The following is a 26,251-nucleotide window of genomic DNA, read 5'->3' as shown; positions in this document are numbered from 1 at the left end:
ATGCTTTTGTCTCTGTAGGATTTCACATTTTGGAGGTGTTCAGATGGTTTCTGTTTACTCCATGCTTTGACATGGTCCAGCCCAGCAGCTATATAACACTGTTATCTAAAAATAAAAATGTTAGGGACAGGTGTCCTGGAGAACTGAAATATGCTCTTGATTCACTTGTAGCAACATGTCCTAGCAAGGTCAAAGACTGAGTAACCTGTGTGCTAAGTTAACCTGCTGCAAGTTACTTTCATGTTTTCCTCAGGAGATGAGCTGTTGCCTGAAGGCACAGCATTATGGTGAGACGTGCTGTCATAAGAGCAATGGCATTACTGTGCTGTCTTCAGTGGAAGGCTGGAAACATTGCCAGGCTTTTATGTAGGTCACGTCTCTGTTTCTGTGTCATTGTATGCTTGGAGCATTACAAGAAAACACAAAAACTGGTACAATTTTTTATGTGTACTCTTTTTTGACCTGTACACACAATGTAGATTAGCTTGCAAGCAAAAATTTCAGTGCTCACAAATAGTAAAACTGCAGGTACTCTGTGTTTACTGTCTTTACAGTCCCAAAGCTCTCTCAAGAGGGTCACAAATCCACATGAGGTTCCCCAGCACAGCAAACTGCATTTGGGTCATTGGTTAGCTGAGAAGTCACATAGAGGCAAACAGCTTCATCTTGTCTACATGCTGGGGAAATACCATGTAATGTGTTTAATCCAGGCTCCATATGGGATAAATAGATAGGATGACACAGATCTGCTCAGCTTTTAGAAGTTGGGAAGATGTGCTGCAATGGGAGACTTGTGCTGGAATGACAGGAAAGGGTGACAACCTTTGCTAGGAAAGAATTGTCCCTTTACGGGGAATCCACTGAGTGATCCATCATCACTGTGATGCAGTAGCCTACAAACTCCCTTGGACTTCTGCCTGCTGGTCAGGCTGGCCTGTTGCATGGTAACAAGAGAAATGGTCCTGTCCTTTCTGCAGATAACCCACCTGCAGCCAGCAGCACTCAGCATGGCTCTCACAGTGGGCATGGAAGTGCTTGCCTACAGGTTGGCTCTTTCCCATAGCTGTGCCAGTCTCTTAGACTTTATTGGGGGCTGAAGCATGATCATTTTAGAGAATCTTTTGCAAAGCAGTGCATGATTGCCCTTTCTCTACTTGGGATTTGAATTTCAGAAAGAGAGGAGTGCTCTAGAGCTTTGTTAGAAGTCAGTATCTGTGCAACCTTCAGAAGCTTGGGAGACTTTGTATCAGATTCACAAGTTTTAAGAAGTGAAAGAGAGAGGTAATTTACAGCTATCAGCATGCCCAGGGGCCTGGAGGCTGTGCTACAATTTATCTATCACTAGTAAACATATGAAAATGCAAGGTCTCCTGACTGGAGCCAAGGACAGCAACATTCTAGAAGTGTCCAAAGTCAGAAGCATTTCTGATGTGCTGAACGATCAGTGACTTCAAAGGTGATATCTTGCCTGTCACCATACCAGAAAACAAACCCTTCAGGGAGGTAACGTGCCCTGTCTCCAGCAGCAGCACAGTGTTTATGCACTTATGTGGGTCCTGTGTTACACGTTCTCTGTTGCCCTGTGTCCCTGCCCGCTGTGGCTTGCCTCAGCTGTGGAAACAGGAACTGCTGAGTCAGCAGGCTGATGAAACTCACACTGCTTTCACACTTCTCTGGGGAGACTGCCACAGCAAGGAGGTTGGCAGCAACTTATATCCTGGAGGAAAGAAAAAAGAAAAAAAAAAAAAAAGAAAAAAAAAAAAGGCAGCGTACTTAAACTGTCTTGAAATTGCCTGAAACAATAATCTGATTTTTTTAAAAACTCTCAAACTGAAGGAGGCTGTGGGACCCAAGCACTGGTGGCAGATGAATGATCACACCTGGCATACACAAGCTCATAGCAAAGTGCTTGGAGTTCAGCAAGTGTCATTTTTCTGCTCTCTCTCTTGATCAGCTCAACCACATTTTAAAAAGCCAAGATCCAACTGGCTGAAGAGACAGAATAAGGACATGGAGTTCAGCTCAGCTGTCTGGTAAGGATGGAGAGCAGCAGCCTGTTCTGATTACAGACTCATGCAGAGGTGAAACTGCTCCCTTGGAGCCGGTACAAGATAAGGGACTGTGAAAATTCAAATAACCCTCTCAGAAGAGTCAGGTCTCCTGAAGAGCACAAGTGCCAAAGAGGAAAGAGATTTGGGAGCGACTGCATCTCTGAGAGCAACATATCCATGGCACAGCAGAGAGTAGCTAAGGTCAGCTAAACAGATGGGAAGGGGAAAGTTAACTGCCAAATGATTTGAAAACTGGAAAGAGAATCAAACTGAAAAAGATGGAGACATTCCAGGAAGCTGTTCTACTAAGGACATAAATATGATGTTATCGACAAGCTCAAAGTGAACAAAAGCAGCTTTAGTAGCAAGAAGGTGGCAGTTAACTGCTGCAGGTACTATCACTATAAAAGCAACACCTTCCCACCCAGATGCCCCTGGTCTGCCTTCATTTAAATGAGGTCTGCTTACTTCAGCACCATGATGTTTGCACGTCATTATTTTTTATACTTATTAGAGAAATTTAACAATAAGTATGTGATTCCTGTTTCTTGCTTTGCTTATCATGAGATTTGTTAGTTGAAGCTCCAGGCTGAAATATTCCTGTTCAAGGCAATGAGGCAGCAGAGATGCATGTGTGGGTTGCAAAGTATTATCCAGGGTCATCTCCCTGGGGCTGCTGATTCAACCCGTGTAGGAGAGAGGAGAGTTTAGTGTTAAGGTTGCAAGAGGTGGGGGGCTACAGAGCTGTAAATGAGAAATCATTATACTATGCATACTTACATGTGTACAGTGGATTTTCTGTGGCTGTGACAGAACATTTACAACCTCCAAAGCTACTATTTGAGCAGGGGCTGACATTGAAAGGACAGTAGCAGTTGAGAAGAGGTAGTCTGCAGGTAGGTAAGAGCATTCTGCCAGTGGATGAATAGTGGTAACAGGGGATCTTAGTGGTATGCAAGAAAAATGTATCATAAAGGTGATCGAGGAAGAGAAAATAGAGGCTGGTACAGTCCAAGTATTCAAAGCAAAGCAAAGAAAAAAAAAAAAAAAAAAAAACAAAAAAACCCCAGAAAAACATGCACTTATTTGATGCTTGGAGAACTCTGTTTGGAGAGTCAGAGTACAATGCCCAGAATCTGCAACTAAAGAAGGGAAGTTGTTAGCATTTATTTTTGCCTCCTGTCACATCTTTTGAGACACAGCTAGTTCATCAAGAGTCAAAGTGACCGAAAGGCAGAAGATTTGCTGTGCCTATAAAACAGGTCAAACCATCATAAATGAAAATTTTTGAATAAATAGTTTCAAACCTTTTTCTGAGGAAGTGGAAGGCAAGCACTGGTACCTAGCTGAGTATAAGGAGAGCTGGAGAAGCAGGCAGGCACACATTGACTCTGGCACACAGATGAGGGAATTTGGAGGCCAAGACTCAGATCTGCCTTGGGGAAGCTGAACAAAGATACTGTGGACGCTCACCATGAATCTTGTTACTTGATGTTTATTTTTAATGCTAAGATTCAACCACATGCTGCTCTAAGAGGATTGTTCTGTCAATTTCAGCGCCAATCAGAGGTTCTCAAATTAAGTTCCAGGCCCCGTTAGGCTGCAGCTTAACTCATCGTGAGCCGGGAGCTGCTGACTCCCCCAGGGGCTGGGAGCTCCCACCGGAGATAAATCCAGCTGCAGTGAACATTCCCTCTGTCAGCAGAGGTGGCGCCCAGCGATACATCTTTGGCCTTCTCTTGCAGGGTTAATGATCATCCAGGGAGGCAAAGATTACCATCCTTTAAACCGTAAGAGCAGAGCAGTGCTAAAAGTGATCTATTACTTCAGACAAACTGTTTGCTTAGCACTGCAGCTCACCAAAACATTGTCCAGCAAACACTACGCAATGCTGGGAGTGTTGCTCAAGTGCCTCATTTTCCCTCTAGTGCTTCAAATGCCTGTCCTCTACAGGCATGACATGTTTTAGCATAATACGAATTATTTTACTAAACTCACAGCAAATTGTTTACAGCTGTTAGCAAAGCAGTCCTCTTGGCTTGGACAAGCAGCTGGAAAAGATGACTAACTTGTCGCAGTTGCCCCACCTATCCTTATTTATTTTTGAGAAGAAGAGGCAGCGCTGCTGGTATTGCCACACGGCATTATTTGCACGCAGAGAGGCTTCTCGCTTACGTCCAACGTGGAGTAAACAAAGTCCGGCGGAGTCGGGCAGAGGCAGCAGTGCTTTGCTTCAGCCACCAGAGCGAGCTGCTGCTCCACTTTTGAGCAGAGCCGGGGCAGCTCCCGGCGCTGCTCCGGGAGGAGCGCTCCGCCAGCGGGTCCCGGAGCGCGGCTGCGACCCGCACCGTCCGGCAAGGAGCGCCAGCCCCGCCTGGCTCCAGGGCTCAGGGCAGGGGACAGTTTTCCCAGACAGAGAGGACTGTGTTTAAATAAACACCCTCAAGTCGAAGGTGCCCCAGCATTAGTCATCGCTCCAAATGCGGAGTGGAAACCAACCTTCCAAGAGCAGAGTAGGCTGAATATGGAGATTATTCTAGAAACAGGTTGGATCCTTTCCAAGTAAGTCTCTCCACTTTGCTGCAGCAAGAGCTTCTACAGGTAGAGTCATGCATGACAGTCAGTTCAGATTTGTGCATCAAGTGCTTAAGTATGGAGTTTGAGATATTTCTGACGGTTATATCTAGTATTATCAGGGAGTGACCCTGCAAATATAAAAGCTACAGAGCAGATATTAAAACCAGCTTGAATGCCAAAGTTGGATACAGATTTACAGCTCAGCTAAAGCTTATTACACTGCTGTTGACTTCACTGGAATAGTATCTGTTGCTTACAAAGTCAGACAATCTTATTAATACATTAACATGTTTAATAAAGGATAAGACGGATCAAAACCTGGCCGACAGCAGTTCAATTTTACCACTAATGCAAGTGTTTCTTTTTGGCAATTAAATGCTACTGAGCAGCAGCTCAGTATGGGGCCTTACGTTTTACTATCCCTGCTCTTTCCCAGTGGTTCCTGATTCCTGTCAGTGAACCTTTGAGAGGCTGGCCAGATTCTGATGGTTGTGGTGCTTTCAGATGTTCAGGGTAGCAAATAGTTTCCAGCTGACGTTCATCCTTGCTGATTTAATTCAATGAGGCGACCAGCAAATACAGCTAATGTTCCTATAAAACAAACTAGCATAAATATGCCAAGGAGGAGATGATCAAGCACCATTGCAACAAACTTCCATTCTTCTGCAGCCTGGGAAAGAAACAAAGGAGATGGTAAAATCTCTGCAGAGCCCTGTTTGTTACAGCATTCTTGTAATTTACTGTCTTGAACAAGGGGAAGGCTCTTCCCTAAGTGCCATTATTGCCATACAAAAATGCTCATTTTCTTCTCAAAAGAAGGTCAGTGGTTAAAAAAAGCCTCAGCAACCTAGAAATACAGGTTTCAACACCAAACTAACCAGAAACCCTGCAAACTAACCAGAAACCCTGGCAATTTGCTGGACAATTTCATTTTTTAAAAATGTTGAAAAGCTTAATTGTTAGGCCAATTGTTGCTTCTGAAAGAGAGTTTAAAATCTTAAAAGCAACATGTTTATTTTGTCCCAAATGACTTTTGTTTTTCCTTTGCTTTTTTGTTCTTGTGGGATATCTAGGCAATTCCTATGAATTTAACTCTAATCCCTGCTTTCCATACACTCCACTGTCTTGTAAAACCTTCTTGGTAGCTCTATTAGTCTTTTTTTCCAGTTGTGGGACACCATGAACCACTTGCCCTGTACCTTTTCACTGGATACTTTTGGTGGGAACCCAGCACAGTAGGAGCATGCAGAGTGCACCAAGTGCAGCAGGGCTCATGATTTCCACTCTGGAACGCCACCTTAAGGAGTGACATGTGCTAGCCTAAAGCACCTTCTGCTTGTGCCTTGGTTCTCCCACAGGTAGAAGAGGCTGTTGTGATTTATCTAAGGACACTGACAATGAGTACTGTTTTGAGGTGGTTCAGAAGAAAATGCAATGAAGTGATAGCCTTCAGAAGCCGCAACCTGTAGTTTATTTAGGGAATATGACTTTTGAAACCCCCTGGAAGTGATATCTTACTAGTGCCCAGATGACACAAACAGCTGGGCTCCACTTCCGAAGGGGGCATTTGCTGGTAACCTGAAGACCCCCTTGTAAGCCAAGGAGGAAGTGAAGCCCAGAGATGTTGAAGCCACGCCAGCCCTGCTGAAGACAACAATTTGTCTGCAGAGAGGCAAAGGAGTCACGGGGAACATGAGACTACAGCCAGAGCCATTTCACATGCTCCAGGAATTTGGTCACAGGAACAAACACTGTGGTGTAAATCCTGTCAGTGGGAAGGAAGCACCTCCTTTTCAAGAGAGTGGGTCAAATTTTTTTTTCAGAGAGCTCCCCTGTCTTCAGACTAGCCTGCAGCTCAACAGGAGAAGTCTATGACCACCTAAGAAGGTGAAATACTGGGACTGAATTACCTCTGCTAAAGCTATGTGACCTGTGAAAGCTGAAATAAAAGAGGGGTTAATTGTTCTGAATGTGCTAGAAGGAGGCAGAGCTAGGTTTTCCTAGGGAACACTGCCATGTGTGACTCTATATGCTTTTATCCTTCCTTTGGCTTGCAACGTGGAAAAAGTCAGTAATCAGAGTAGCTCATAACATACTTCATTTGGAGGGACTACTTGTATTCAGGAGTAAAACAAAACCTTATCAAAATTGGAAATATAATTTGTAAGTTACATTTAACACTTCTGAGATAACACTACTAGTCTTTTGGAGTTTGCCTTGCTTCCTGGGTTTTCAAAAGCAGTAGGATCTTACTACAGGGCCAAGATGTCTGAGTGAGAGACAGAAGAAATGTGTTTTGGAACTTGCTTACAGTTCTTGAAACTCGTTTCCTACTCACAGACACTCCATCTCCATGGCTTCACATATCACACAAGAAAACTTTAACACTGACACTTTTTCCTTTTCTGTTATTCTGGGAATCCAATATTCAATTAACACCTGTGACAATTATTTATTGCTCCTTGTTGACTCCATTAAGGGGAGAAGACTGTCCACTGCTGGAGCAAAACCAGGGCTTGGAGTGTTTTTGTAAGACAGGGATATTTTGCCAAAAAAGTAAGATGAAGCAAATTGAAAGCTAGAAATGAAAAATACACCAAAAAAAATGCCTTACATTACTGGCTTCTTGGTCCGATTTCATCGTTTCTGCAATGTATTTGATTCCTTCTATAGCGTTTTTCACATCTGGATTTTTGGTAAGTGGGGAGTAGAAGTTCACAGGCATAGAACCTGACTTCCCAGAAATGTCAGAAATGTCAATATCTTCTGCAAAAATATTTTTGTCTTGTTTGTCTCTTGATGGTCGTTTCATTGTAGAGAAAAACATGACGTTTGGGATTGTGTCAATAAAGATCTGAAAACAAAGGCAGAAGATGACAGTCGCTGGTGTGTGGGGCTGTGTTACAGCTGCAGCTGTGCTGAACAAAGACAACCTCTCCCCTCCCAGATCGCTCCCCGTGCTGGGTCTGCTGCAGATTCCCTCTCTGTGTCACAGCCCACGCCTTATTACACCGGGGCTTTTGTCAGCCTCGTGTCCCGGGGCAGAGGGAGTCCTGGCAGGCCTGCAGCACGTTTTCTGACAGCCATCCCCCCTGCCCTACACCCAACATCCACACGTGGAGCAGGGGGTGATGCCATGGAGCAGATCCTCAGCTGGCAAGGGCTGACAGAGCTTGATCCATCCCATCTAACTTGAAACATATTGCCTACAGATCTGACTTGAAGAATGGGCTACAAAGAAATTATTTTGGCTACTTAGGTTTGATTTCGCTATTATGAGTGTTTGCTATACAGGCATACAAAGTTTACAGTAAATTCCTTTGGAGTGAATGTTAAGCACATGCAGCATTTCCTGTTGAAATTTCCCTTCTGCAGGGGTTGTTTGTGCTGCAGAGGGAATCTGATATAAGCTGTAACCTTAAAAGCACTATTAGAAATACACAGAAAAACCTCCTTTCGTGTCATGGTTTAGTACGAACCCAGGCAGCCTTCAAAATGGCAAGGATTACTGAATAAATCAGATGATCTTTGGTACTGTCTCCCTGGCAAAGAACTTGTAATGACAGGCAACCAATTTTTTCTGTGTCTTATGATTAACATTTAGACTTCTGTGCAAGGATCTCCCAAGGGCTGCAGAGCAACTGTGTACTGGAAAAGTACAGAGAAGATTTTTTTTAGCTTTTACTAAACCGTTTTTTGCAAAACGGGATGCTGGTATTCCCAGTGTCCTTTGTGCTCTGCACTCATGCAGGCTGGTGGCTGGTCACTGGCAGGCAGCAGTGCCTTGCAGTCAGTGGAGAATTAGGTTATGTAATTCGAGTCCAGATGGACATTTTCTTTTCCCATTCCTTACCTTTAGCTGCCCACATTTTGTCTCATCTGTTCCCTGCAAAACTCTACCCCAGTGGACAATTTTGTTACTTAAAGGAGCACTTTAGCAATCTTGCTGACTTTACGCACAGCTAAGTAGTAAACACTGGCTCTTGTGCTCTTTAACATGATGCATCTACCTCCCCAATTCTTTTTGACTTTTATTAGAAGACCTGCCAATAAAATATGGAGCATTTGGTGGAAAACAGCAAGCGTGCCGAGACACAGAGCTCACCTTCCTGACCCAGGGGGGCATGGTGTGCGTGCTGGGGGAGCGGTGGTGGGTGTTGATGACGATGACGGTGATGATGATCGAAGCGATGACGAACACCATGGTGAACAGCATGTACTTGCCAATCAGAGGCACTGCGCTGGAGGTGGAGGGAATCAGCTCCACGATGACCAGCAGGAACACAGTCAAAGACAGCAGGACAGAGATGCTCAGAGTCATTTTCTCACCTGTCATAAAAAAGCCCCCCAAAATCATTGCTGCTCCCATCATTCAGTACAGAGAGCATTTACTCGAGAAGCAGGGTGTGGGTGAGAGCTGTTCACACAAACACCTGTGTGCATTTGCTGTGCTATCATCTCTGCCAGCATCCAAAGCAGCGAGTAGGCTGGGCAAACCTGAGAGCCTAACAGCATCAGCTCCAGCAGTAAGGTGGGAATTACCAGGAATGACTGGGCTGAAGTGTGGGTGCTGAATATTTTTACTTGCTAGGACCATTTTGTGGGCTCTGCATTTTGAACAGTGCAATCTTAAGTAACATATGCACCTTCTCAGTGCTTTAAGTCACATATGCACCTTCTCAGTGCTTGCTCCACAGCTTCCTGAGGGTTTGCTTCCCTTACTCTCTGTCTCTGGGCTGAGAGAGCAGACTAAAATCACATCTGACATTGGGTCAGTTGCTATGCAAGATCTCCTCGCATGTGGAGGGTGTCAAAAATGAATTACAAAACTTTATTCACACATTTTTTTAATCCAGAAAGTTTTCCACTCAAAAAATGCGTCAAGTATTTAATAAGAAGAGGCTCACACTGCAATTAAGCAGTATGAAAATCTGACAAAAGGCAAAAAGAATGAAGCAGAGGAAATGGTTGCAGGGAGCATGAGTGGCTCAGCAGAGACAAAGAAGGCCAGAACAGGTCAGGATTGCTCTTGTGTCACACAAGGTGATGTGTGAGCAGGTAATGAGCTCTCTGCTCTGACACGATGCAGAAGGGCCTCTGTCACACCTGTGTGCTCATTTTACTGCAGGATGGACTAACACACTGACTACCTATGGGAAAACATAAAAATTATCTAGCTAAATCTTTACTTTGCAGAAGTTAACTGGATAGACAGCAATTTCTGTGGGAAAGCATCCCAATTTATTTATATCAACAGTTTCAGTTTTCAGCACTTATCCTTTCTTTGCAGAATATTTAAAGCCATTATTTTCAGTGGAAATGTCCACTGGCCCTCAAGTTGGCTGATAATTTCAAACACTGGTAATTTCTCTGGAACTTCTAAGAAGAGCAATTTCTATGGAAGGAGAATGAATAAATGTACATACCTGAATCTGTGGGTAGGTAAAAAACTAACCCAGTCAAAAAGGAGAAGAGCAGGCAGGGGATGATGACGTTCACAATGAAGTAGAGAGGCAGGCGTTGCATGAGGAAGTGGTAGGTGATGTCCAGGTAAGGGGTGTCAGGGCAGCAAGCGTAGTAAACCCAGTGCTTCCAGCCACGGTAATCCTTCATCACCCACTCCCCACTCTCCATAAAGTTACTCAGGTCTGGACGATCACTCTCCTGGCAGCAAAACATCCCAACAAATTCTTAATACCAGGTATTCTGAACCAAATCAAAACTTAGCAGGTTTGGCTCAGGAACAGGATTCCAAATAACTCATGCACTTTGTGGGGGTTTTTTGTGAGCAAACAGCTCTCATCTATGTTATTTTTCCTTAGAATATCAGCCTCTACACAGCATTCAACTGAACATTTTACAGAAACAGTCAGGGATAGTAGACTGAAAAAATATTACAGAGAGACATAGCTGAGGGGACAGGGAAGGAGTCTTAGGCAATGGAAAGTCATGAGCAGAGAAAATGTAGCCCCTCAAAAAAACCCTAAGCTTGAGAAAACAGAAGCAGAACAGGCAGCACCATAAAAAGTCGTGCAAAGCTGCCAGAGGACAGACAGGATACTTTTAGGGCATGGGGATAATATGTAAGCAGAATTTAGGAGCCAAACCAGAAAATCTTGTGCTAGATCTAAAAATGAGAATTTTCTATTTTACTGGTAGAGTCTGCTTGTTTTTCCAGTCAAAACTAGGTCATATTCTGTTCTAAATCTGAGATTTCTTTTAAAAACATGTACAGGTCTTTGCTGCTTTTCCCAATTACAAACTCCTTGCTTACCGGGTTAATAACAACCATTGTGCCATCGTATGTCCAAGTTCCCAACTTCATACTGCAGTTCTGCTGGTCAAATGGGAAGTGCGTGACTATAATTTCACAGTAACTCTTAAAAATAGCGGGTGGTGTCCAGGTGATACGCCCTGTGTGCTCCAGAAGGACTTTGGTGTATTTTACAATGGCAAAATCACCGTCTGCACTGCAGAAGGAAGAAGGACATTAAAAGCAATATGGGCAGCATAATCAACAGAGTCACAAAAGGATTGCTCTGGCTGAGGGTCAAATGACGCCCCAGTGCCTGCTCCTGGAGAAGCTTACCCTGAGGAATTGTACCCACTGGAACAGATCTCATGGGAAAACTGTCCCACCAGAGCGGTGCCACAAGGCAGAGCTCCTCTCCCCTCCCTCCCTCGGCAGCTGGCACCCCTTACTTGTTGTAAAGAACAAGGTCTGGCCGCCAGATATCATCTGAGGGGATGCGGATTTTTTTTACGCCGCCGTAGTCATCTGGATTCCATCTGAGGTTGACGTCTGTCCATTGCTAAAGAGGGAAGATTTTAGCCCCTGAGAGCCTCTCCCAGCACTGGGGTTAGAGTACTTCCCAGAAAGAGCTCCTCCCTTGCTTTGGGGCATGCAGGTAAGCATAAACATATGGGAGTGGGACCCCCAGCTCATTTTCTACATTAACTTATATTTTGATTTAAGAAGCTTATTAAAAAAACCCAAAAGCCCTAAAAGAAAATAATACAAAGATACCAGAAGCCTACTGTTTGAAATACAACCCCAAATGCTTTTCTTAAAACTCTTAGTATCTAGAGCACGTTATTCTTTAGATCTCAGTAAGAAATACTCTGCTATCTGACCCACCTCTCCATGTTGCCCCTGAAGGTAAGAGAGTGTAGTTAATTCCTGACTGTGTTGAGTGCATTTATTTGAATTAGATCAAATGGTTAAGAATATTCAAAGTTACCTGTTTCAGGCGTACATTGGTTGTCACAATCTGATTTACTTCATCCTTAAAAAGAAGGAAAGTTTAAAAAAAAAAAATCAGTAGGATTAAAGAATAAAAATTGTTTCCTTAGAACAACACCACCATTTGGCACTATCACATGAGCCAGAGGCTCAACACCACCCGTGTCCATACTGTACCACGCTAATGAGCTGGATGAGCTGCAGCCCCACGGTGACAACGACGGCATCCCGATGGTCCTCCACGGGCCGCACCACCTTGTTGTAGTTACTGAACAAGTGCTCCACCAGGCGAGTCTCGTCCTCATAGCCCAGGGCCAGCCCAGCTGCAGAACAGACAGAAAGGGCAACAACAGTCAGAAGGGGCAGGGAGCAGGCTACAGCACCATCAGTCTGAGGCTGGCATGGAGGAAATGCTGCCAGGCAAGCTGCTGTTGCAGGGATAGCACCAAGTCCCCCCTGTGACCATGGCCTCCAACCAGGAGATGAACAAATGCAAAATAGGCAGGATCATGAACACCATTAGAAGTCTTCCAGCCTGAAAATGCACTAACATGCAGTATTTATGGGCAGTTAAACATAGAAAATGCCCAGTCTCGGATTTCTAATGTTGCGTTTTCCACCTTCAACTCCACAGACCTTCCTGTGACACTGACGTTAAAGATAAGGACCAAGCACACCAGTCAGGGAGAAAGTATCACGATCCCCTCTCCTTGCATCTGCAATCTAAGAGGAACAAGAGCTCCTCTCTACAAAGGGAGTTGCTCGGGCTGTGCAGTGGTGAGAGAAGGAAACCACTCACTGTGTGGGGTAGGTCCATGGACAGCTCTGCCCACAGGCTGCCCAGCATGACTTGGCCATGCTGTGCCAAAGAGCCTTGAAAGAAAAATGTCACAAGAGAAAATGGCAGGGAGCAACCTTGTTCCAGTGGAGCCTTCACAGTGCCTGTGCATGGCACTGCACTGCCAAGAAGCAAGGGCACTGGAAAACAGATGGGCCCTGCTTCCAGAGAGCCTGTGGCAGAGGAAGCAGGCACACGAGGACCTCAGATTGTAGCTGCTTCACTGTTACAAGGGAGGAAAGCAAGTGGGAGGGGTGCTTGGGGGTGTTTTTTGTATATCTCCCCTCTTAAAGGTAGTGAGAGGGAACAGAACAGTTGAGCCTCACTGCAAGAATTTTTGGCAGATTGCACCCTTGTTTCCCCCCCTCTGTTGAATCCTGGGCCACAGAAGTCAACAAGAATTTTACTGCTGACTCCAGCCTAAGCTAGGATTTCTGCTGGTTTCCTAACTGACTTTTCATCAACTTCTTTTACAGAGCTGAGATTGCCAAGGATTCTGCCTTAGCCCTGTCCTGCCATGAGATTATATGAAAATGCTTGGATGCCAATCAGAAAAGCTGTCTGTTGCAGACAGACACTGTTTGCTTCCTCTGCCAGGAGGCTGAGCGAGGGTAGGTAGGAGGCATCTTTCAATTTTCAAGTTATGATTACAGCATCAGGTAACTGAAGCTCTATGCTTTATTAACGCAACTAAAATACTTTCACATTTGCTCCCTTCTGGTGTAGCTTGGTAGCAATTTAATATACTGCCTGAATTTTCTGAAAAGCTTTTAGGATCACAAAATATTTATTCTTTTAAGGGACAGTTTAAAAAGAATTAGCTCAGTACAACACATGCAGCTGCCAATCAATTCTACCTCCTTGTCAGTCACCCCACAACTGAATGAAACCTCTTGTAATGTTTTTTCACATTCCAAGTCATGCTTACTAGATCCTTTCACATATTTTGAAATACATCTAGCACTGAGGCAAACGGGAGCACGAAAAAATATTGCAGGGAGAAAAACAATTAAACACAAACTTCTCCGCTCAAAATATCTGGTGCCTGAAATTACAATTATCTGAGCTGCTATCAATGAACACAAAAGCTTTCTTTTAAATGATGAGGTGCGCTCATAAAACCTTACCAGTAGGACAGGCGCTCCTGGAACACGCGCTTGCTCGTGCTGATGTGTATGCAAAGCCCTGGTCCCACATGCTCTGGAAGGAGACACCCCCCCTTCAAGGCAATGGCTGGAACACCTTACCTGTGGAGATGAGGAGGAGGAGGACACAATGGGCCTTCATCATCCTCTTGCCACAGTCAGACAGATGGAGGCACGCACAAAGCACCTCTGAGGTCTCTTCAGAGGGGGCTGTGCTGCCTCACCAGGGTACTGCCAAAATACACCCACCAGGGTGTTGGCTTACAGCACCTGTTCTGGGAATGACAGAACAGCTGAGGGCCACTGCACCACCGGGCTGGAAACGGGAGCACAGTGTGTTTCACCCACCAAATATCTTCTTCAGTTTACAGAAGGTCATTTTTTTTCTAAGTATCAATGTGATCTATGATTTACTAAACAAATGCACACCCAAATAAACTAAGAAAGAATTATCTGTAAGTAACTGAACATCTTGGTGAGATCTCAGAAACTTTTTGTGAACAGAGCAACTTGCCAGGTTTAAGGTTTTGTTTCTCTGAGAAAAAACAGAGCAGTCACTTATTTCTGATACACCCCCACCAGTGTACAGACAGCAGGCTGGGAGGAGGCTGCTCCCTTGGCTTCACAGAGGGATGGGAAAGCTTTGAAGTAAACAAATATTCTCAAGAGAGATCCATCTCCTCGAGTCTACCAGGACTTCCTGGTGGGATCTCCACCTTGGAAGCTATTAACTAAGTAAGAGAAGACACCCCACTCTCCTGCTGCCACCTCTATACTTAGTGGACTGAGAAAGTCAAGTGGTAGAAACATGACTGGTTTGTTTCTACAGCAGGGCAGATCCAGTGCATTTCTGTAGAGCATGAAAATGCTTGCTCTTTATTGCCATAAATCACCTGGAAAGGAGAGAAAAGTGATGTGTTTGGTAACAATACTCAGTCCTTTGGGCTAGCAAAGAAAACAAGAAACAGTGAAGGATTTTAAAAACATATACACACACACCCCTATTTACCTCGTATATACATGATTATCTACTTTGAGCTCAACAGTATCACTCAGAAACACAACCTTGAGAGAGATAGTCCTGTGAAGTGTTGAGCAGCATAAAAAAAAAAGCAAGTCCATCAGTTTCTAGGACAGGAGATGAAGCAAAAAGGAAAGATGCCACTATAAATCCGTGAATGTTCTTTGCAGTTCAGGTCATCTGGTTTCAAAAGACTTGGAAAAGGCCCAGGAGAAAGTGACAACAACATCCACAGTGCAAATTGGCTTCTGTACCTGGAACAGATAAAGAGTATGAACTGTCAGTCTGAAAGCAAGAGAGAGAGCTTTGGTAGGGTCTGTAAAATCCCAAATGGTCTGGAGAAGGCAGATTTGGATTCACTTGCTGTCCCCATGCAAAAAAGTAGAGGGCATTGAGATAAAATTAGAGTTGTCCAGCTTAACCAAGACAGTTCTTCAGAGTGTGTCTGCAGTGGAGTTGGGTGCCACAGGAGTGTCTGTTTGCAGAGGTCTATCTCTGTTCAGAAAAAATAGTCTGCTAAATAATTTTATATTATTGAATGTACACACACACACATTCCCTCTAAGAAGTCTGTCACTGAAGACCCAGTCACAAGCCTCAGGACTCTGGGTGGTGTCCTGGGGATAGCTTGCCTAATGCTAATGGTGTTCTTGCATTTTTCTCAGGCCATGTGGAGACAGGACATGCCACTGGGTGCCCTGCCACAACCATTCTTACACAGTGTTCCAAATTCCCTTTTCCAGAAAACATTCCCCACAAAACCCTTCCTTAGCTTTGCCTCTGGGTGACACCAGAGGTATTTTCTATTTCTGCTGGATATCCTTTGTGCTGTCTGCCAGCTGGCTTAGTGTTTCATGCTGGATGCCTTTATTATTATTTTAATTATTTTTTAATCACTTTCCCTCACCCAGCCCCCTCCACTAAGCATTCAGCCTCTGCATTTACATTTATCCTCCAGTAAAATCTCTCCTTCTACATAACTCTGGCCTCCTTCCTGGCCGGCAGCTCCCATTGTTGCAGAGATCTTATTTCAAACCCACGTCTGCCTGCTCCCAGCCTTTATCCCAGGCAGGCAGCTGCCGTGGAGATACAATTGCATGGAGGCATTGTGGGAATGCTGACCAGGGCCCTCCGGATCCTCTCAGGGTCCCAAAGCATTCCTGCCCACCCCAGGCAGGGCTGCCAGGTTGGCTCCGGGATGGATGGAGGAGGGTGTTGCCACACTCTGGCACATGACAGCTCTGGGCTGACGGAGGTGTCTGTCCCTCCTCAAGGACTGTCCCTTGGAGCCAGCAGGGTGCAGAGTGTGGGGCCCCAGCAAGTCTGCAGCCCCAGCAAGGGGTTATTGCTCTTGCAGCGGAGCCGAGTGCCCAGCCTGGGAGCCAGCCTCCCCCGCTGGCTGGAAGTCAGCGCTCCTCTTGGAAGGGGAAGGAGCAGGTATTTGGAGAAGGCCTGTGGGGAGCAGCAGCCTGGCTGTGAGAAACGTTCCCTGGCAGAGGCACAAAGCCTTTTACCTCGCAAAAAACGCAAGGCAACCTGAGCTACTGCAGTTAAATATGGACAGAGAAGTGAATGCCGCTTGTTGTTCAGCTAGGGAATGTGACCCACCGTGACCGAGGTGAAAAAGCAGGGGAAGGGGCTCAGCTACACTGAATGCCTGAATTATATCAATTGCTAGGATGGGTATTTTTCTTTTTTCCTTCAGAGTATTCAGCGAATTTTTTGACAAACATTTCATTCCCACACAAAAACCCTTTTTTACATGTCTTGACTCCAACCTTTTCAGCTTGTTTTTATGTGCCACATCCTTGACACAAACCCACTACCCCCGTAGCAATGGCACACCAGCCTGATTCAGATCGATTGGAAAGCAGCAAACTCACTGCTTGCTGAATGTAGGGCACTGCTCCTTCCATCCATGCTCAGGAATGAGCCTGCAGGAAGTCAGCCGTGAAGCAATACTCCTGCAGGAAAGTCCCTTTGGCAGAGTGGTACTGTGCAGACACGGGCAAGGTGAGCACAATACCTGCTGCTTTTGGCAGAGTCAGGAATGCAAGATGTTAAGTGAAATTTTTGTCACAGAATTGAGTACAGAGAGGCAATGCCCGACGGAAGAGAGCAGGTGCCAGGGGCTCCAGGAGACACACGGATGACAGGGCCTGTGGGAGGGTGGAGGTGCTGAGAAGCAGAAGCAAAACTAATAAAAAGAACAGGTTAGATAGAGAGTACATCAGGGAAATTAAAGGAACGAAAGCTTGAAAATAAGAGCACTGTCCAGCAGTTTTAACTTCTGTTTTCAAATGCAATATATACCTTTTTAAATGCATTTTTGTATCAGGAAAATGGCATTGTTGATGACAGCAGATTAAGGCAGCGCTGAATAAGGCAGATGGTAGACAAGTGTTCGTGAGCTGCCGTGCGTTTGTTCCCAGATTGCCCCGGTCACGGTCACGGCACACGTTCCCCGCTGGAAGCCCGGCCGCTCGGCTCCATGGCCGCCAGATGGCAACAGCTGGATGAGGGGATGCGCCGGGACGCGGGAGAGCAACGCAAACTGTCCCTGCCAAGGGAAAACGGGGAGCAAATATTTGCCAGAAGAAATTCACAAAAAATTAATGACAATCTTGACTGTACTTACCCGGTTTATTCCAGTGCACATAAGAACATGCTAAGCATTAGTTTAGCAATACGTTCTGACATGTATAGTAAAGATTAAATTCCTCAAATCAAGAAATCCAAAGTGGCAGTTTTCCATACTCAGACACATCTCCACCAACCCACAAATATGTTTTATCCCCACGGATGTTTGTAGCAAATTTGATTTCAGCACATATTTTCTGTTTTCTGTCACACCACCCAAAGGAATTGAAAGTACCAAAAACCTGCTCAAAAGTGATGTTAACCTCTGCAATTACAGAGCTTTCATATTATGGCAGAGACAGGGCGCAGTTACCTAATCTAAAGGATGTTTCTGGAGAGAAAGAGAAGAACAAGGAAAAGGTCCCCAGTCAAACAGGGAACCCAGAGTCCCAAAAGACATCATTAGATCAGTAGCACAAGTGTAAATCTAATGCAGGTGAGAGGAGACACTGCTTGCCTTTAAACTGGCACTGGCCCTCATGGTCACACTTCTCAGACAAAGGACACTGTCAACAGAGGCTTATTTCCCCACTTTGGGCAAGGCTGTGCCCAAAGCAGCAAGAATGAAGACAGGAATAATTGAAAACAGAATCAGGAGAGGTGACAGGCACAAGCTGAGCAACCACAAAATGTCCAAGGAATCAGTAAGCAGGCTGCAGTGTCACACTGCCTTTTTGTTATGGGCACACCAGTAACCAGCCCTGGAACTGCACAAAGTTACTGAATGGAGCAGTGGCAAATTTAACTCCAGCTGACATCCCTGACATGGTATCCTCTCAGGCTTCCATCCAAATACAAGGCTTATTTCTGGGGCCAAGGTGAGGCATGCTGGAGAGCCAAACAAGAAACAAAAGAGGACAAGTCCATTGGCTGTGGGGTTTGCTCTGCCCTGCTCCTGTGGGCTGCTCTGTCAGCACAGCAGCTTGTGTGAGCCATGCCAGAGCAGTGGGGACAGCAGAGGAGCAGCTTTGCTGGTCCATGCCCTCAGGAAGACTTTCCTGCACAGCAGGACTCCTGAGCTACTCTGCTTCTGTGGCCAGGAAAATTTAATTAATTTTCAGATGCAACTCAGTGACAACTAAATTTATTTATTCAGCGCAAGCTGAAAAATGCCCTTATCTGACACAAACCACTACTGCTACCTGTTCTGAACTTTGTCATCACCAGCCATGAGTTTTCTCTCTGCAGCCACAAAAAAACTCCACAAAATACAAAAGTCAGATAGTAAAACTGGGCAGAAAGGGTGGCCTGGATGTCAAAGCTGGGAACCAGTTCCACTGCCAGTTCTGCTGCATCCTGAGACAGCAGGATGTGGAGACATCTAAAGCAAAGTTTAAATGAGTGTTAGGCATCCGAGTGCTCTCCTAGGAGTGTCTGCCTCTGGAGGTGACATTATTCTATTTTAAGTGCATATTCAGATGCTGTTTGTAAGTATATAATTGAGTTACTACCAGTGCAGAAAGTGGAGCTCAGCATTACCTGACTTCTGGAAATACATGTATCATATCCCTATCCCACTCCACACAGAGGCTTTCACGAGTGGGACCACAGGAGCATTTAGCTCGAAGTATTTCTCTGGATGCTCACATTTACCTGGTTAAATACATCTGTCTGTTTCTAAAGGCAGATGATTCTCCACTGGAGTAACTGCAGAGCAGGCTGTTCAAGTTTAGCTTCACATAAAAGCTGCTTGTTCAGCTCCCATGAGGGCTGACATATTTTGGCCAGAATTCCATAGTTCAGAGTTTTCCTGAAGGCATTTTGAGGGGTGCTCCACTAAACAGCCAGGGGAAAGAAGAGGTGGCAATGTAGGATTGTTTTAATGCTTCAAGCTGCTGCACAGATTGACACAGACCCTTCTCTGCTGCCCACAAGGATATAATTGACTACAGCCCTTCTGCAATGTCATCATTTCCAAATACAAAATAAATCCTGAAACCTGGGGCACCTCACAGCACATTACCCATATAACCCCAGCTATGGGATGAGAGCATAAATACCCATTGGGATGTCACCTGCTTCCCATGGGGCTCCAGTGCTGTGGTGAAAGGCAGACATGCTAAACCATCCCACATCACACCTGCAGTGACTGCAGCTAGCATCAACTTTTGTGATCCTGAGAACACCTCTGTAACCCTGTGAGAGCCTCAGGGTGCCACCTTTGGGGTGCAGGTTCTCTCACTGCTGGTGTGATCTGGATAAACACATTGAAACAAGTTTGTTTTGTTTTTAATTCTGCCAGCAAGCTGAGTGGCAAAGCCCTCTCCCTCCCCACATGGTGCTTCCCCTTCATAAGCCCTCACTGATCCTAGAAAACCCCACAGATCTCTGCAAAGCATCCCTCTCACCTGGGGCTGCAGTGTTTGCCTTCCAAAAGTCAACATCTACCCCACTGGGCTACCTGAGCCTTCAGAGTGTTTTAAAGCAGGAAATGCCACCCTCCAGCCATGCTCCCAGGGACAGATTTCTACTCCTGCACATGACACACTTGGAATTGTTGATATGTGCTTTACCCAGGACTGACCTCATGCCAAATACTCACTTTTATTGCTTATGTTGGGATCTATGCCAACACACACAGAATTTTCTTGGTAATTAGTGGAAAATACTGACTTCTGTGGCTCCTGGTGTGTAGCTCTCACCTATCACACAAAATTTATTTTGCCTCCTTGGCAGCCTGCAAGATCTTGGCTGTGTTAGACAAAAGGGAACTTACAAACTTGTGTTTACAATTGATAAAACAGAAAAACAAAAATACACCCTAAAGCCCAGAAACACCTTCAGAGTGATAACTGGGTCCCTGCAGGAGGGTGGGGGCTGGCAATGGCAAGGCACAAATGGGTGGGACACTGAGCCCTGGACAGGAGTCAGAGGTGGCTCCTGCTCCTCTGACAGCCCCACAGATTTCACTCAGCATTTCACATGAAGACAAATTCCGGATTTCCCTGCTCACCAATATTTGGGATTTGACAGGAGTTCAAAACACCATACTCAAGACAGTTGGGGGAATGTCTTGGTAAACACACTCCACAGTAAGGGGAGCAATGTGAGTGTAACCTGGGCTGTGCAGGAGCCAGAGGAGCAGCCCCGTAAGAGAAACTGGCACTGAAACAGACAGTGCCAGTTTAATGAGGCTTAACAAAGTCTAGCTTATGGATTAGGCTGATGGTGAAGTTCATCCTCCTAGCAGACAAAGGCTAATCTACGCTGACATGCCACACAGCCCTGGAGTTTGCACACTGCCTGTGCTCACACGTGAGAGGTTTCAGCACTGAAGCTCAGCACAGCAGTGGTTTGTGCTGTGAGCAGTTCTGCAGTGTCCAGATGATACACATGCAACACCCAGCCCAACCACACTGCCTTCACTAAAAAATATTCCATGTGACCAATGTCCTTGGTCACTTTTCCTTGCTACTTTAGGTAACCAATTCTGAAAACTTTTTCTCTTCCCTTTCTTCTCTTTCTGTGCCCCCTGCACTTGCAGGTCACTGGTGATGTACTGGGATGGGTCCTGGGGTGGCTGCTGGCTCTGCAGGAAGGTTGTGACAGCGGCAAGAGCCTCACCCCTCACTGATGCTGTCAGCACACTGACCATAGCTTAGGTGTGAGGCTAAACCTGACATCAGAGCTGCAGGGCAAGAGGGAACATCACTGGGGGATTCCTCCCACCAGTGCAGGAGAAAGAGAATGTCAGATTCCTCCTAATGCTGGGGGAGGTTTCCAAACCAGGAATGGACACAGAGCACGGAACAAGCCAGTCCCCACTTTCCATGGCAGTACCTGTGACTCCTCCTTGAGCTTCCCCCACTGCCAATATCCTCACCAGTCAATACCAATATCCTCACCAATCAATATCCTCAATATCCTCAGCAGCCACTTTGCTGCAGATTCAGACCAGCCCTTCTTGATTTAGGCTACAGAGAGAGAACTTCAAAGTAAGCTGTGGGCAGACCACAATTCTTCCTTCAATGAGGAGGCATGAAGGAGCTGTAGAGACTCAGCACTGCATTTTAAATGATTGAGAAGAGTGAGCATTTGGACTGCTGAGCATAGACTGCTGGGATTTTGGGGATTTTTTTGAACACAATTTAAACCCAATGTAACCACTGTACACATTTGGGAGCTATGCCTTTTCTCTGAGTGGCAAGGAGAAGTACTTCCAGGAGAAGCTCACAGTTTTCCATGAGGAAGGGATTTGCAAATCCCTGACCTTGCAGCAGCTTGCAACAAATGTTCCACCTCCTCCACATCTATTTCATTATTGGCCTCTACCTACTGTAAATAAAAGTACTCAGCTGGACTTCAAACGTCCCTTTTTGTGAGGTATCTTGTCCTCCACCACATTAGGAGTGTCTAACTCACCTTGCAGCCATCTCAGTGTACCTGAGTTCCAGCAGTTTAGTGGAAGATGTCATATGAGAGTTGTTTCATGGTACAAACAACATATGTCCAGCATCATTATGCTGGAAAACATGAAAGGGGATAAAAGAACAGATAACAAATTAGAAGAATCTCTCACCTTCCCCTTTTTGACAACAGAGTAGGTGCTGGATTTGAGCAGTGAGCAACAGCATGGTGCTGTGTTAAGTTTTTTTGAGTTTAGTGAGTGGTCCTTCAAGCAAGCTTTAGGATACACTACCTTATGAATATCAGTCTATAAAATGAGTAATTTTAAAGTTTGTACAATCCTATTTGCATTAGTGAGAGAGTTAGTAATGAATCTTAAAAAAAATGCAAAGAGAAAAAGCTTAGCATTCAATCTCTAGGCTTGGTAGGAAGAAAGAAATATTACAGGCAACGTAATGCTTGAAAATAAATCCTGGTTGGCTGCCAAATATATATTTCAAAATAATGCCTAATTGCCTCAGGGAATACATTAATCAAAAGCTCCCAGAGGCCTAAGAACCACTTGCTCCAATTGACCAAGGCAGAGTACTGATAAACACCTGAGTAATGTAAGGAGCTATACATGGCCTTGAGACAAAATATATGAGAAATACAGGAGGACATCTAAATAAAAGCTCTTAAACAAGTTCCTTGAGCAGCTTACTGACATCACTCTTGGGAGAGATCAAAGAAAAGTGTTACTCTGACCATGAAACCAGCAACAGACATTCGATAATCACTGAGTCATGCTGTCCAAATTGAGATTTAGGAAAGGCATCAAGAAGAGTCTCTCTGTGGTGTGGCCCAGACCACGGAGAGAGACAGTCAGGCCAGCATGAAGAAATGATCAGATTATGCAAGGGCTCTGGTGAAGAGCTTAACTCCAAACGTCCATGACCAAGGCAGGGGAAGAAAGTGCTGAAGAACTGAAGAAGAGCTGGACCCCTCAATGTACAGCTAAGCTTCCTCCTCTCAGTGCACCAGCCTGGGGTCCCTGGAGGCAGAGCTCAGGGGGGGACCCTGGGGGAGATGTGGGGGGCAGTGGCAGTGCCACCCCAGCCCCTCACACCCCTCCATGGGGCACAGGGCCCCTGCCCTTGGCTTGCAGCCCTGCCTGCAGGTGGCCAGAGCACCAGGCTCTCTGCTTGCCTTACCTGGTTTGCTCAGAATCCCTTGGATGCACACACATGTCCTGGCCCTCCTCCCCGTGTGTTACATAAGCTTCCTAGGGCTGAGGTGTAGTTGCTAAGCAGTAATTTTGCACTACTAAAAAAGAAACCCATGATTGCTAGGTTCACTAAATGTTTTTTTTCCCCAACTGCAATATAATTATAGCTATAATAAAAACATTGCAGAACATTCATTGGCATGCAAAAATTAGGTCAGGAACAAAGTGAGTACATCATATATGCCTTTTAGAAGCCTTTTTTCCTTTGCCATTGGAGGGGGAAGGACCAGAGAAGTTTGTTATTGCATCAAATCGTAAATAACGGGTTTTTCCATCCTGTCAGCTAACCTGACATTAGCAGTAGCTCATGTGCTTGTTTCAGAAGGCAGCTTGCTTCCCTCATCACAGAGCTCTCCTAAAGCCTTGCCAGAGGTTCCCTGCCCACAGCCTCTGCGCACAGTGTTTTCCCTGAGCTCTGCAGTCTGAAATGGGGATGCCCACACATCCCTCCAGTGGGGAGCTGTAGTTTAATCCCTTTTCCCCATCTTTTTGTGTCCAGCTGCCCTGTGGTAAGGTGCTGCCAGTGAGCTGGCTGCAGGGTCTCTGCCAAGCTGTCCACACGTACCCACAGCACTGAGACAGCAAGGTCAGCTGAAACAGAGACAGCACTTACTGCTCATGGAAATCAATTCCTTCAGAGAACAAATCAACTTGGTGACAGCCCTTGCTTCTCAGAGGCCTAGATTATTTATTCTATTGCCACTTAACTAATACAAATAATAAAAATACTCACTTTCTGTGTTTAATTAAAAAATCAAATAAATGGAATTTAAATAATGCAATTTGCTTGTATGCCTGTGCAAAGCATCTTCCTGGTTATCAAAAAGAAATATCAAATTCACTGCAAAGACAATGTTTTTTTCTGCACTACCTGTTTAAAAGATTATTACTCAGGAAAGATCAGAGTTTCATACAATAGCAACAAAACCAAGATTTAAATGGAGGGTTTTGCCTACACACTTAATAAAAAAATGCAATGAAAGAGAATAAAGGAAAGTGACTGCATACAGATTCCTGGGATTCCAAGTCAAGAAAGCACTTCATTGACTGTTGGGGTCTTCCATCCCACATTCCTGCCCCTAACACGTGTGACCCACATACCCAAATCCAAGAGATGTGCACCCTGTAGGGGCAGCTCTGCTCCACGTGGGCTGAGCAGGGTGGTTGGCACACAGTGTCAGCCCTAATTAGTTGAATATTGACATTAGCTGGTGTTGAACAGATTCTGAAGCTACATCATCCCTTGGCATGCAGTTTCCTTCACAGCCCATCAGAATGTGAGACCTGGGGAGAGCAGAGGGTGCTGGTGCCAGCAGGGCCTGGCTGCCTGACCCCGGGCTCCTGTCACCACTCACTGGGGCAGCAGGGAAAAGTTGCATTGCTTGACATGGGTTTTTGGAGGGTGGTTCTATTTACTTTTGGGTGTGGGGGGTTGTAGGGCCTTTGCTTGCTCTAGCTTTGGAGTTTTGTGTGTATTATGTTTGGGCTTTTTGTTTCAGCAGTGGCTCCCCATTTAAGTTTTCCTCTTTTCCTGCAGAAACTTCCATTATTATAATCACTTCTTAAACTGTGCTTGAGAGGGGACATCTCCCGCAGGAGGCTCATGGTTATTAGTAGCCAACAAACCTTGTTTGCCCCTCTGGTGTGCACTGACCATCCCCAGAGCAAATCTAGGCTTGCTGTTCCTGCAGCCTTTTCTGCTGGGGCCACCTCTGCTTCCCAACGCAGCCAAAAGCACCTGGAGGGGAGCAGCTGTGGCAGCAGCACCTGCCTGCTGCTGCTCCGAGAGGGACAGGCTGGATATTTCACACCAGCAGAAAAGGTAATTATCCTAATTACTGCCATTTACTACGTGCTCCCTGCTACACGCTTTAGAAAGGGCAGCTAGGACTACCCAGCCCAGGTTTATTTGCACAGCGCTGGGGAACAAGAGCTGCCTTTTGCTCGGGGAAGCCGAGGGCTCCTCTGGCTCCCAAGGACACGGAGAGCCAGCCCCGCAGCTGGAACTGCTGGGGACAGCCCTGTCCCCAGCATTCCCTGGGAAAACATCCCTTTCCCTGGGAAAACATCCCTTCTCCTGACCACAGAGCCCAGGGCACCTGAGCAGTGCCACTGCCGGGGGCTGAGAGCTGAGTGCAGTGACAGGACACTGCACAGGGCCAGCCAGAGCCACTGCAGGGATCCCAGGGGAATGCAGGAGCGATGGATGGCCTGGGGAGCCACCCAAAACACAGGGCCCAGGGAGGACATGCATCACAAAGCATGGGGGCAGCAGTGGGTGACACAGCATGGTCAGGAGCTGGCCTGGTGGTGAGCATGTGTGGCTGCTGCAGTGCCAGGCAGATGTGACTGAGCAGCATATGGGCCACTCCTTCTGGGCTGGGGGGAGGCAAGGCTATGGCCAGAGACACAGAGTTTTCCATCTGTTGGAGATCATTACCATAAATAAAGTGATAATGTGCACTAATTGGTACAGGAATTATAACAGCAAGCCACTTTCACTGCTACAGACTATTGAAAAAAACCTCAAACCAAACCATACTTTAGATTCCCTCACAACTTCTCCCATTCTGCCTCCCCAGCAGCCCCCAGCCCAGAGCAGCATTCCCCATATGCTCACCAGTGTACATCCCCAGCTTCACCTTTTCCTGCCTGGGATGCTTCAATCCCCAGCTCAGGAGAGCTGCAGAAGAGCCACCATCTCCCCTCTCCTCTCCTCAGCAGACATGCAAGGCAGGGTGGGGTGCAGTGAGGCACCTTATTGCTGTCAGCCGTGCTGACAGCACAGCTGCTTCTGATCACCAGGGGATTGTTCCTCCTTGTTCTCCTCCCGCTCCAGGAGGTGTTCCAGGGCTGACAAAATTGTTTGCACCAGAGCTGAACCTCTGAAGTGCAAAGGAAATGTCCAAGGATGTATCTGCATGTGAAATTCAGTGGTGTATCCATCTACTGTGGGCACCTACAGTTGAGTAATTGTGAACTGCCATTCCAGTTCACATTGAGGCAATTATAACAACAGATATATTTTATGAAGTAGTAGATGGCTTGACAATACCTTTCTTGGTTTATTTAAGAATTCTGAAGCCTTCTTGAGAGGTATCTTGGACAAGGAAGAAAGGAGT

At 45.8% G+C, this 26,251-nt stretch overlaps 1 protein-coding gene and 1 long non-coding RNA gene across 11 annotated transcripts; one reads left to right on the top strand and one right to left on the bottom strand.

Moving 5' to 3' along the window:
- Window positions 1-440: 440 nt before the first annotated feature.
- LOC135308846 (uncharacterized) lies at window positions 441-2,478 on the top strand. The gene is made up of 2 exons (XR_010369197.1): window positions 441-1,045; window positions 1,955-2,478. It is a non-coding gene; the product is annotated as an uncharacterized LOC135308846 (long non-coding RNA).
- Window positions 1,955-26,251, bottom strand: CHRNA1 (cholinergic receptor nicotinic alpha 1 subunit). 10 transcript variants are annotated; one of them, XM_064434378.1, is made up of 12 exons: window positions 25,750-25,874; window positions 21,878-21,978; window positions 14,864-17,435; window positions 13,837-14,747; window positions 12,049-12,194; window positions 11,870-11,914; window positions 11,331-11,440; window positions 10,903-11,098; window positions 10,055-10,292; window positions 8,734-8,957; window positions 7,243-7,482; window positions 1,955-5,298 (listed from the first exon to the last, which is right to left on the bottom strand). In XM_064434378.1, the coding sequence occupies exons 4-12, from the start codon at window positions 13,904-13,906 to the stop codon at window positions 5,167-5,169; spliced, it is 1,401 nt and encodes a 466-aa protein (XP_064290448.1). In that variant the 5' UTR covers window positions 13,907-14,747; window positions 14,864-17,435; window positions 21,878-21,978; window positions 25,750-25,874; the 3' UTR covers window positions 1,955-5,166. The 10 variants fall into 10 exon arrangements, with proteins under 10 accessions (XP_064290448.1, XP_064290447.1, XP_064290449.1 ...); XM_064434377.1 differs by having other exon boundaries at window positions 13,837-15,129; window positions 17,189-17,435; XM_064434379.1 differs by having other exon boundaries at window positions 13,837-13,956; window positions 17,189-17,435.

Source organism: Passer domesticus, chromosome 10, assembly GCF_036417665.1.
Source record: "Passer domesticus isolate bPasDom1 chromosome 10, bPasDom1.hap1, whole genome shotgun sequence".
Taxonomy (NCBI): domain Eukaryota; kingdom Metazoa; phylum Chordata; class Aves; order Passeriformes; family Passeridae; genus Passer; species Passer domesticus.
This window is presented reverse-complemented; position numbering and strand designations above follow the sequence as displayed.